Source organism: Bufo gargarizans, chromosome 3, assembly GCF_014858855.1.
Source record: "Bufo gargarizans isolate SCDJY-AF-19 chromosome 3, ASM1485885v1, whole genome shotgun sequence".
NCBI lineage: Eukaryota > Metazoa > Chordata > Amphibia > Anura > Bufonidae > Bufo > Bufo gargarizans.
The window spans coordinates 357556324-357569680 of NC_058082.1; the positions used below are offsets into that span (position 1 = coordinate 357556324).

The 13357-nt window shown below is 45.5% G+C and overlaps 1 protein-coding gene across 2 annotated transcripts in view; it reads right to left on the bottom strand.

Moving 5' to 3' along the window:
- PTPRU (protein tyrosine phosphatase receptor type U) overlaps nucleotides 1-13357 on the bottom strand; it is a 121255-nt gene that overhangs the window by 17903 nt on the left and 89995 nt on the right. For both annotated transcript variants that reach the window (XM_044287846.1, XM_044287845.1), the window contains 3 exons: nucleotides 11511-11608; nucleotides 719-835; nucleotides 465-619 (listed from right to left, as the gene is read on the bottom strand). In XM_044287846.1, coding sequence (XP_044143781.1) covers nucleotides 465-619; nucleotides 719-835; nucleotides 11511-11608 — 370 coding nt within the window. The remainder of the gene's footprint in view (nucleotides 1-464; nucleotides 620-718; nucleotides 836-11510; nucleotides 11609-13357) is intronic.

Below are 13357 nucleotides of genomic sequence, written 5' to 3' on the forward strand. Positions count from 1 at the left end.
GGCTGGATTCATTTTTCCATCACATTATACACTGCTTGTATCCATGGTTAAGACCACTCTGCAATCCACCAGTGGTAGTTGTGCTTTCACACTATTGGAGAAAGTTCTGACCACTAGAGAGGCAGGTACTTGGTCCTATAGTGTGCAAGTACGGCCATCATTGCAGGGTGGTTGTAACCATGGAAATGAGAAATGTATAATGTGATGGACAAATTAATCAAGCCGGCAAAATAAGCAATATGGGAAATGATAATATATTAGCAAGTGTCTTGTATTAACTTCCTTTGTTGAAAGGGTCAAAACTGTTATTTAATTCATGCATGCCAGTTTCTGGCTGCAAACTGGATCCGAATTTTGGTTTTGATTAGTAAATCTCCCCTACTATTCTGCATAGCATACCCTTAACTATACACATATAGATAATAACAGCACAAGACAACAAACAGCCATTTGGTATTACCGACCTGCAATGCACCACAACAGGCCCAGCATCAAGTGGTGTAGAAGACTTTACTCTTCGAATAAAAGCAAGGAGACCTGTAGCGTGGAAGGGTACTCCATGCTCAGGCCATGAGAGGAAGTGAAACTGCTTTACTTCATGTCTGGCAGTATAACCCCGCTTAAAAAAAAAAAAAAAAGGTCACTATATTCATTATAAACACAGGAAAAGGGGAAGCTTTGAAACAGATTGATATAGATAAGCTATTTATTCACTTACCCGCTCCAACGAAAGTGTTCTAACTGTATACTCTGCCAGAGTTTCTGTATTAAGTAAGGTAATGCGTATATCCCCATATGTTTCTGTAGTATCGGGCCAGTACTTGCTGCATTTGACCTGTGCAGAGGATGATATTATACGGCACAACTGAGAAATAACAAGCCTTAAAATGGAAAACAAAACTGGAATATTAACAACCACCTACTACAAGACGTTGCTCTCACATACAGAAATGTAAAATATTATCAGCTGATCTGGCCATGCCAAACTGATGACAGCACTAAATAGGGGCATAAGGACAAGTATGCATTTTGTGGTGCTTTATGAGGAGTAGTGTAAATATAAAGTTTTATTCTGCCAGATTCATCTCTCTCAGATACCTAGGAGGGGCTTCACTGTGAAGTTTTTTCTGCATTTAGAGAAAGAAAATGGTTGGCACTCCAATGTAGCAATGTCGTTCTGGTGCTCAGCAGTAGGGTGTTATTCCGAAGTACAAATCAGAATACACCATGGCACTCAGTAGATATTTGTAATGCAAAATGTAGTATTTATCAATCCATCCATTAGTGTTACTTTGACATGGCCAACATGCACGGAGAGTGGACAGTAGCATTCCTCAACAGGGAGAATGCTACCATCCACTCTCTGTGCATCTCCTGACTCACTGACTGTGAACAAGGTCCTGGTAGGACTGAAACATTGGACACGTCAAATTAACACTATTGGATTCATCAATAAATACTAAATGTTGCATTACAATTATCTACTGAGTCCCGTGATGTATTCTGATGTGTTCTCTGTATTGGGTGGCTTCACAGATCCTCCTTCAGAAGCCAAGTAGTAGCAGAGATTAAAACCAAAATATTACAGGTAAAATCAATTCCCATTAGTTCAGCTTCTACTCTACAACAAACTACACCGGTTCATGGATTGTGTCTGGTACTGTAGCTCAGTTCCATGTTTTTCTAATCTTGGCCAAACCCTAAACGGGTGGAAATGCTCAAAACCCATATGTAGCTTGTCTATAACCAGGGGAGCAATTCCTCCGCATGTGGTCCGGAGATAACGGCAATCCCCAGCAAAAAATGCGTACAATGGAGGATGCCGGAGCGGACCGCATGCACCACAAGGATATCTTACACAAAATGATACATTGTGCAGATGAAATATTATATGAATACAAAAATCACTGCATAAAAGGCACCAAAATGATACACAATGAATGAGGGGCTCCGATATGTTCCTGACTGGAAGATATTGGCAAAGTTCTCAGCTTTTAACATCGGCTTGAGGAATTGGCTAGTGTTGTCAGTTGCGTATCATTTTGGTACATTTTCTGCAGTTATTTTTGTATTTATATATTTATTTTTTTATCTGCACAATGTATCATTTTGTGTAAGATGTCCTAGTGGGGCATGTGGTCCACCCTGGCATTCTCCATTGTCCGAATTTTTTGCTGGGGATTGCCGTTGTCTGCGGACCGCATGCGGAGGAATTGCTCCCCCGGTTGTAGACGCGCTACAGTGTCTGGGTTTTGAGCATTTTCACCCGTTTAGGCCACTATGGAGGCATGTGAGAGCCTGGCTGTGAGTTGGTTTCTAGCACTGATTCAGACTCTGTTCACACACCACGGGCAGTTGAGTGGTAGGACCCCATGCGTGCTGAGACACCGTGACGTGGTGCATGAGGGGCTCCGATATGTTTCTGACTGGAAGATATTGGCAAAGTTCTCAGATTTTAACATCGGCCTGAGGAGTTAGCTAGTATTTTCAGTTATGTATCATTTTGGTGCATTTTCTGCAGTGATTTATTTTATTGTATTTTCAAACCCTTGAAAATGCTGATAAATGTCAAAGCATGTGAAATTCCAAACCTGTTGGTCATGTAAATATTACAGAATAATCTCGTAACTGGGATACGTACTAGTCAAATTTCGGTGATATATATGGCACCCATGAGTATTAGAATATAATTGAATAGTGGGATTACCTTAAAATTTATTTGGTCAAAATTAAAATATTAGGCCCAGAACTAGGGGATACTTTAGGGGAAGAGACCCAGCATCTGTCTCCCTCTTTACCTGTATCCCTTTATTTTCGTAAACTCACCCTCCAAGCAAGTGTTTACAATTCACACCTGCTTCTTCTCTCCACCTTTTTCATTGGTGGCGTTTGACTACGTATGTTTGTAGCATTTAAATAAATTAATGGGCCTAATATTTTAATTTTGACCAAATAAAAGTAAATTTTAAGGTAATCCCACTATTCAATCATGTAAATATTACATCAAGACTTAATATCTCGGGGGATAGCAGGAATGGGATAACCGCAAACCCTGACTACTCCCATAGACATAACAATTAGGGTAGCGGGCATAACAGCTACTATGGGTCCAACAACTAAAGGAACCCATATCCACTAAAAGATACCTAGTAGTGAACCGTATGCAGGGTGCATAAAAAACAGAATGAGACTCCATTCTGTTTTACTATAGGGCACCATAGTTACCCCTGCAGTGTGCTTCATGCCTTCTCTACAGCATCACTTGTTTGCATTATTCCTGTGTTGTGACATCACTATCCGATATTGTGTATCATGCACCCATTCACCTACATGTGACATCAATATATTTTTTTTTTACTGTGCTGTCATGAAACAGGTAAATTCTGTGTTATTCCTGTGCTATGCAATGTGGTGTGCTTTATGCCTGCACCATGACATCACCGTTTGTTTAGTTCATCTCTATACTGTGCCATCACTGTGTGCACCATCTCTATACTGTGCCATCACTGTGTGCACCATCTCTATACTGTGCCATCACTGTGTGCACCATCTCTATACTGTGCCATCACTGTGTGCACCATCTCTATACTGTGCCATCACTGTGTGCACCATCTCTATACTGTGCCATCACTGTGTGCACCATCTCTATACTGTGCCATCACTGTGTGCACAATCTCTATACTGTGCCATCACTGTGTGCACAATCTCTATACTGTGCCATCACTGTGTGCACAATCTCTATACTGTGCCATCACTGTGTGCACAATCTCTATACTGTGCCATCACTGTGTGCACCATCTCTATACTGTGCCATCACTGTGTGCACCATCTCTATACTGTGCCATCACTGTGTGCACAATCTCTATACTGTGCCATCACTGTGTACCTTATTCCTATACGGTGACATTATTTGCACTTTATTCCTGTAGTATGACATCACTGTGTGCACTATTCCTGTACACTTTATTCTGGTACTGTGACATCACTGTGGACCTTATCTATGTGGTGTAGGTAGACCAGTTATGAGTTTTTCTGAACTGATAAAGAGGGGGTCCATACCAAGTTCTGCTATGGGCCCTCGTGGTTACTTGGTACGCCCCTGATTACCCCTTTCTATGCAAGAAAAGACATATTTACAATATATTTTGGCTGCATACTGTATATATCCTGAGGGATTAAAGGAGATAAATGTGAAGCTACGACATAGATAGATGGGAATATTGGACAAAATATCTATTCTTTCCCTGCAGGGTAATTTATGTATCTATAACCTCTTCTCATAGTGGTAACAGAAAAAATAATGTACCTGGAACTGAGCATATTTTTCTTAAGGAAAGGACAAGAAAAATGCTTCTAAGGCACATGGAGACCATCCAACCAAACAGAAGGGGACTGCACCTTGTGTGTTAATCCCACGACTGTGTGATGGATGCAATACAAGACACGCAGTGATAAAGAGAGTAAACTAATTACAATGCGTTCACGTCAGCACTGTTTGGTGGGGTGCTGAAGGAAGAGTGCTAATGAGAAAGGAAAATTAGACCAGCAGAGACCAAACAAAATCATTACAGTTAATGGAGATTTACGAGAAAACACAATTTAAAAAATGATCTGATGTAAGGAACATTGTTCTTAATTATCCGTCAGAGCAACACAGCGACAATACTAATCATATTAGCCGAGAACAATCCAGTTCACAGCATTAACTGCTGTTTTTTCACACATATCTACAGCAAAAGCCAGATTTAAAGCAATAAAATTACATTCAGTAAAGCAAACATCTGCTTTGTTTTGCTGTTCTATGCTCGCCAATAGGATCGTCCCATTCACAATCTACTCTTATAGGACACCTTCCAATGGCAGTTTAGCAGACACATTATGCATTCAAGAAATGGGCTGAATCAAGGGTCGGCAAGTCTACCTGAACTGGAAAAGATTAAAAACAGATTAAACACAGATCTATACCATTAGGGTTAACCCTTTCTCTTCTAATATGAAAAGACAGCATAAATTAAAGAGAAGGGATTCAAGAGGCAGAAACAATGGATAGATGGGCCCTTAGCAGTGGCGTGTTAAGGGAGGGGGGCGGGGGGTTTCGGTCCACAACGGGTGCCCGCTGTCAGGGGGGGGTGCCAGGGCCCAGAAACAATGAGCGCTTCCATCAATACAAATAGAAGCGCTCATTGCTGGATCGCCTTTCACTCAGCTCCCTGCGCTCCTTCTCTACAGCAATGAATGATAAAGCAGGGAGACTTCTCCCTACTCCACCATTCAGCCTGCAGGCACAGATCGCGCTGCTGGCCTGTGTGGGCGGAGCCTGCAGCCAGGGAATCTGCCTAAGCTCCTCCCACACAGTGCTTCTGAGCAATCTGTGTCTGTAGGGGAGAGAGGACTGTGAGCTTCAGGAACAAAGTAGGCACAGAGGGCATTTCTACCATGGAGGGGGCACAGTGGGCATTTCTACCATGGAGGGGGCACAGAGGGAATTTCTACCATGGAGGGGGCACAGAGAGCATTTCTACCATGGAGGGGCACAGAGGGCATCAATACTACAAAGGGGGCATAGAGGGCTTCATTACTACAAAGGGAGCACAGAGGGCATTACTACTTATAGGGGGGCACAGAGGGCATTATTAGTACAAAGGTGACACAGGGAGCAATACTACTACAAAGGGGACACAGAGGGCAATACTACTACAAAGGGGGCACAGAAGGCAATACTACTAAAAAGGGGGCACAGAGGGCAATACTACTACAAAGGGGGCACAGAGGGCATTACTACTATTAGGGGGTCACAATGGACATTTCTACTATGGAGGGGGCACAGAGGGCATTACTACTACAAAGGGGGCACAGAGGGCAATACTACAACAAAAGGGCACAGAGGGCATTACTACTATGAAGGGGGCACAATGGGCATTACTACTATGAAGGGGGGCACAGAGGGTATTACTACTGTGAAGGGGCACAGAGAGAATTACTCCTGTGAAGGGGTTGGCATAACTGTTATGGGGCACTGAGTGGGCATTATTACTGGGCACAATGGGCATTACTACTGTGAAGAGGCACAGAGGGCACTATTACTGTTATGGGAGCACAGTGAGGGCATAACTACTCTAAAGGGGCACAGTGAGGGCATTACAACTGTGAAGGGGCACAGATAGGGCACTACTGCTGTGAAAGCAGCACAGAGAGGGCATACCTACTGTGAGGGAGGCACAATAAGGGCATAACTACTGTGAAGGGGGCACAATGAAGGGATAAGTACTTTAAGGGGGCACAATGTGAGCATAGCTACTGTGAAAGTTGTACATTGAGGGCATAAATACTATGAGGGGGCACTGTGTGGGCATAACTACCGTGAGGGGGCACAATATGGGCATAAATACCGTGAGGGGGCACATATCTGGACAAAACTACTGTGAAGGTTCTACAATGAGGGCAATACTACTGTGTGGGGGTAAAAAAAAATTAAAGAATTGAGGGCGGGTGCCAGAGAAAGGACCGCCCCGGTGGCCAAACACCGTAGGCTAGCCACTGGCCCTAAGGCAGTGGCATCTCTAGCTTTCAAATTTTGGGGGGCACACTGGGGGCCAGGACAAAAAAATAGGGGGGGGGGGCAGCTATAACAACAATACATTTACACAAGTACGCTTAGAAATGCTGCGATACTTTACCCAATACCTAAAACCGCAATAGGGAAGAAAAACCCCAATCACTCAGATTTCAACATGTCCTAGCTGCCTGGGGATCTGTGGATGACACTTATGGAGGGGGATCTGTGGATGACACATACCGTTTATAGCATCTTATGCTATGTGTCATCCACAGGACCACCCCATATCAGTGTCATATCGGGATCCCCCTCCCTATAAGGCCCCATTCACACATCCAAAATTTGCGTAACGGAATTGCAGACCCATTGATTTCTATAGGGCAGCACGACGTGCTGCCGGATATGGAAATGCGGACCCGCACTTCCGGGTCCGCAATTCCGTTCCCGAAAAAAAATGTGGACCCGCACATTGCCGCTGTTACGGACGTCTGAATGGAGCCTAACAGTGTCATCCACAGAGTGGCACAGATCCCCCCCCATAACTGTGTCATCTATAAATTCCCCCCCGTAACAGTGTCATGACATCCAAAGACCCCCGATCCCCCTCCCTATAACACTATAAGAGTTTCATCCACAGATCCCTTCCCCCTATAACAGTGTAATGACTCATGACATCCACAGACCACAGATCACCCTCCCACCGCTCACATTTGAACATGATTTCTCTAAACGGTAAAGTAGTAAACACTGTAATCATCCAGGCTGCACAGACAGTAACTTTAAAGGGGTTCTGCACTTTCATTTAACTGATGATCTATACTCTGGATAGATCATCAGCTTCTGATCGGCGGGGGTCCGACACCCGGTACCCCCGCCGATCAGCTGTTTGAGAAGGCACTGGCGCTCGAGCAGCACCGCGGCCTTCTCACTGTTTACCGCCGGCCCACTGACTGACATCACGACTAGTATCAACTAGCCTGAGCGCGGCTAAGCTAAACAGTGAGAAGGCTGCGGCGCTACTGGAGCGCCGGTGCCTTCTCAAGCAGCTGATCGGCAGGGGTCCCGGGTGTCTGATCCCCGCCGATCAGAAGCTGAGTATAGCTCATCAGTTAAATTAAAGTGCAGAACCCCTTTAACTTTTAAATCAGGAAGATTCAGGGGCAGCCGCCAGCCAGCTCTCCTCTCAGACTCAGTCAGAGTCAGATCTAATCTCTCTAGTTAGAATAGAAAGAGACTTAGTCAGTCCACTCAGTCACTACTTGTAAGTTGTACCTTATTAAGTTAACCTGCTACACACCGTCACCACTAGGTCAGGCTCAGTCCAGTCTGTTCGGTATCGGTAGGTTAGGGCCACGCCACGCCACACACTGTCTGTTCTCTAGTCTGGGCCTGGCTGGCTTAAAGGGCTTCTGTCCCCCCACTAAAGTCATTTTTTTTTTTTTGGGCAACTTAAATTCCTTATAATGCGATATATCAATATATAATGCTCTAACTCATTTTGGTTGGGCAGTTTCTTCAAAAAACGGACTTTTATAATATGTAAATTAGCTCTCTACCAGCAAGTAGGGCGTCTACTTGCTGGTAGCAGACGTGTCCTCCTTTCATAAAGACGCCCCCTCCTCATGTTGATTGACAGGGCCAGCGAACGCGCTCGTCCTCTGGCTGGCCCTGCGTTCAAAATCTGGGCCTGCGCCGTACCGGTCTTCATTCGGCGCAAGCGCACTCAGAGGACGCTTGCTCGGCCGCTCCTTCTTCAGTGCGCCTGCGCCGGGTGTTGATGTGACGTCATCGGCGCAGGCGCATTGAGGATGGAGCGGCCAAGCGAGCGTCCTCCTCTCAGTGCGCCTGCGCCGACTGAAGACAGGTACGGCGCAGGCGCCAGATTTTGAACGCAGACAGGGCCAACCAGAGGACGAGCGAGTTCGCTGGCCCTGTCAATCAACATGAGGAGGGGGCATCTTTATGAAAGGAGGACGCGGCTGCTACCAGCAAGTAGCCGCCCTACTTGCTGGTAGAGAGCTCATTTACATATTATAAAAGTCTGTTTTTTTAAGAAACTGCCCAACCAAAATGAGTAAGAGCACTATATATTGATATATCGCATTATAAGGAATTTAAGTTGCCAAAAAAAAATAAAAAATGACTTTAGCGGGGTGACAGAAGCCCTTTAAGCAGCTGCTGCCAGTAGGTGAATGAATCTGAATCAGCTAGTCTCGACTAGCGGCACGCCGATTTATGCATAGCACTGCCACTGAGTCTGACTCAACTGGGCAGGTCCGGGGGCGGGGACGCGGCGGCGGTGGGTGGAGACTAGAGAGTGAGACCTCAATGGCACCGAGTCCGAGACTCGCTGTCAGATCAGATCATCAGAAGATGTCCGGTAGGGCTGCCTAGTGCCTACACAGTGCGCAGCAGCGCAGCACAGACCAACTAGTACCAAAATTAATGGGGGACATTTTAGTTGGGGGTGGCACATGGGGGGGCACTGACAGGAGGGTGCACCCTTTCTTCCTTTGGGGCACACCCATGTTAGGGCTCCTGCCTGGGGGTAGTTGGGGTGCCTTTGGTGTTAAGTGTCTGGTACAGGTGCAAGGCAGGCAGGGGCGTCGCTAGGTTAAAACATTCGGGGCCTGGGCCCCAGATGTTTTGTCCCATGCCCCGAATGTCCTGCCTGCCTGCTAGATACAACTGTATTGCCGTACACAGAACGGCAATACAATTGAATCTTACACTGGGAAGAGGTGAAGGACCTTTGGTGACATCACAGGTCATGTGATCAGCAAAACAGGCTGTGATAGGATGACCTGGATGATGTCACCATCATGTGACCAGTACAGGACTGGACCGAAGAGGAGAAGGAGCCTAATGCTGATGTCTGTACAGGAGAGGTAAGTGAAGGGAGAGGCAGAGCAATGCTGGGAGTTGTAGTTATTTAACTGGGATGTATGATAGGGCTGAAGGGAGGGATGTTATTGACATGGAACTGTGTGCTTGAGGTGGCTGGGGGAGGGAGTGATGTTATTTACATGGGACTGTATGTGGAAAGTGGATGGTGGGGGGGAATGATGTTTATGTACATGGGACTTAATGTTTAGGCCCGTGTTTCCCAACCAGTGTGCCTCCAGCTGTTGCAAAACTACAACTCCCAGCATGCCTGGACAGCCTTTGGCTGTGCGGGCATGCTGGGAGTTGTAGTTTTGCAACAGCTGGAGGCACACTGGTTGGGAAACACTGGTTCAGGCTACGTTCACACTTGCGTTTGGTGATCCGCTTGTGAGATCCATTTCAGGTCTCTCACAAGCAGCCCCAAATGCATCAGTTTAACCCCAATGCATTCTGAATGGATGCGGATCCATTCAGAATGCATTCGTTCGGCTCCGTACGGCCCCCCGTTCCATTTTGGAGGCGGACCCCAAAATGCTGCAAGCAGCGTTTTTGTGTCCGCATGGCCTTGTGGAGCCAAACGGATCCGTCCTGACTTACAATGTAAGTCAATAGGGACGGATCTCTTTGCATTGACACAAAATGGTGCAATTGTAAACAGATCCGTCCCCCATTGACTTATAATGTAAGTCAGGACGGATCCGTATTGGGACTTAGAAATTCAAATCTAATACAAACGAATCGGTCCTGAACAGATGCATTGGTTTGTATAATATCGGTGCGGATCAGTCCTGTACAAGTACAGGACAGATCCGCACAAACGCAAGTGTGAAAGTAGCCTTAGGAGGTGATGTTTACATGGGATTGTGCGTTGGAGGCAGCTGGGGAGGAGGTGATGTTATTTACATGGGACTGTATGGTGGAGGGAGGATTATAACTGCAGGGGGCACTGCAGCTCCAGGGGACATTATAGGCGGTCTTATTACTACTGGGGGCTCTATAGGAGGGTCTTATAGATCCGCCTTATTTCTACTAAGCGCACTATGGGGGTCTTATTACTACTGAGGGGTCTGTAGGGAGCTTTATCACTACTGGGGGAACAAAAGGGGGCCTTATTTCTACTGGGGACTCTGTGAGGGTATTATTAATATGGGAGGGCTCTTCTAATAATGGGGGCATTGTTGAGGAGCATTATCACGGTTGGGGCAGTGTTACTAACGAGGGCATTCTAGAAGGGAATTACTATTGTTGGGACTATGAGGAGCACTATTACTATGGGGGGCAGTAATATTTCTTTAGGATAGTATTTGGAGGTATTGGGGGGGGGGGGGGTTGAGGTTTTGGCACAGCAAGCAGCAGAATAACACTGTGGAGACTCCAGTTGGGGGATAATGATAGAATGTGAGGAAGCTAAGATGTCTGTGTGTCACACTCTGCAGAGACGAGGCGGCTGAGAGAAGTTGTCCAGACTAAGTGGAGAAGATGATGACAGAGAGGAGACGTCCCCTGGAGGCCCTGGATGTGACAGGTAAGTGCCGCTGTATAGCAAGCACAGCATAGTGCGGGGGGGGGGGGGGGCATATTTATTGGGGCTTGTGCCCCGGATCTTTTGAGACCCTAGCAACGCCCCTGAAGGCAGGAGATGTGGGTACTGTGGCCAGCGATAGGTACTGAAGTAAGTAACCAGGCTAGTTGTAGAATAAACAAGTCTCTCTTTACTACAGTGCAGAATGGGAGTTGTAGTACACCCAATGGTATCATACATAGTTCTGAACAATTCACAGTTCAAAGCTTCCCCGATAGCTGATATGAACCATGATGGGGGTTGTAGTACTCCTCTCTGCCTTTACAAAGTCTCTCTCTACAGAAAAATGTTGGTGAAGTAGAAGATGGAAATTGACAAAAGAAGTCCTAATCACTCCTGCACATGTATGCATTTTGTAATTATAATAATAGAGCACGAATATGCCAGAAAGATCCAGATGCAGATCTATCCACTTTCATTTTGGGCTGACCTCAACGTGTGAAAACAAAACTCCACCACAAAAGGCTAGCATATAAATGAACTTACCCTTCCAACCTCCACTAGTTTGGTAATCATCACTATACTTGAGCAGTGTTCTTGCCAAACCATCCTCCAGAAGTCATAGATCATGTCCTGTTTTGGACCTGTACATCAGTTATTTAGACAAAAATGGATGCATTACTAGAACAAATAATTCACATTTCACTTTCTCTTTTTATCAAGCTTAATGCCATTTAAAGCCTGAAAATTCAGCTTTGAAAGCAGACAAGTAGAATCTTATACCCCCTTAATCTGCCTGCAAGGTTGGGCTATCTGTCTGGATGTAAAACAGTTACCTCTGAAACAGATTTTTTTGTGTTGTTGTTGTTGTGCAACAAATCAATTTTAAAATAGCAGTTTGTTAGTATGTTCTAGCTGGAGCAAAGTTATTTATTTCCCATTATAGCAACCCACTGCCTCTTGCCACTGTCCCTAAAATGCTTTTTAACTGGATATTTTACTCCGATTTTGTACATGCTAGAGCTTATAAACAACATAACTCAAGGTTTAGAAGCTACAGGCAAATAACTATGACTGATAAGTGCATTTATCACAGATGTCTTAAAGGATTCTCTAGCTAAATAAAATTGATGGACTATCCTTAGGATAGGCCATCAATATTAGATTGGAGGAGGTGTGAGCTCCATTCCTCTTCAGTGTTTACCAGACACAGCTCCAGCAGCGGTGTATTGTAGGAGTGGTCGAGCCTGGTATTGCAATTCTGAGCAGCTCAGTCAGGAAATGAAATGGGGCTAAGCTGCAATTCCAGGTACAGACACTACAAAAAGCATGGGACTGTGCATGGGAAATATGGGTTTCAAGGTCCCTTCAATCAATTGATCACTGGGGGTGCTGAGAGTCAGACCTTCAGCAATCTGATTTGTTGGACTATCCTGATAATTAAAAGTGATTGGTCAGCACCCAGGGATATGATGAGGTGCTCATTGGTATTTCCTCCCATGTAAATTTATAAGAATACCACGGCACCTAAAAATGATTCTTAAATATGTTTTATGTTTTATTAAAGGCACTCCATAACAGATAACATTATAGGCTGACAGTGTTTCGGTCTAACCATGGACCTTGTTCATGGCCATGACCTTGTTTGGTTAGACTGAAACTCTAGTGTCGCCCTATAAATTTGTCTGTAATGTAGCGCCTTTAATAAAACAAAGACTTATTTAAGCATCATTTACAAGTGTTATAGTATACTTATACATATCCTAAAACAGTGGTCCCTAAAGATACAATATTTTCAACACACAATGGTCTTTTCTGACCCATCGTAAGTTGAAACTAGACTCAACATACAATGCCTCAGACTCGGATCCAACCAGCCCAGGCCACTTCTCTGGCAATAGCTGTATTATTCCTAGTTAGCAGCTATTCCTGACTGGTATATGTAAGGATCTGCCTTAGTTATCTGCTTATTTTTCTTAAATCTTCATTTTGTCTTATCTTGGATAACATTTTGGGGCAATTACTCAAATGGAAATAGTTTCAACATGCACTGGTCGTCCTGGAACCAATTAATATTGTAACTTGAGCAGGGCCGATCCTACACGGGGTGCAGTGGGTGCCCCGCACCCCAGCGCTGTCACCCGAAAGGCGCCGAGCGCAGGGCCGGACTGGCCTGCCGGGATAGCGGGAAATTTCCCGGTGGGCCGGCAAGCCTGAGTGCCGCAAGGCCGCGGCCCTGGTGACAAGTGGGGGCGGCCGCGGCCGGCGGCAGGGCAGAGCAGGAGATGAGCGCCTCCATTGCGGAAGCGCTCATCTCCATAGTCATCTGTATTGCCGTCCTCAGGACGGCAATACAGATGCCTGTGCTGCGGCAGAGGAGGGAGAGGTGTGTC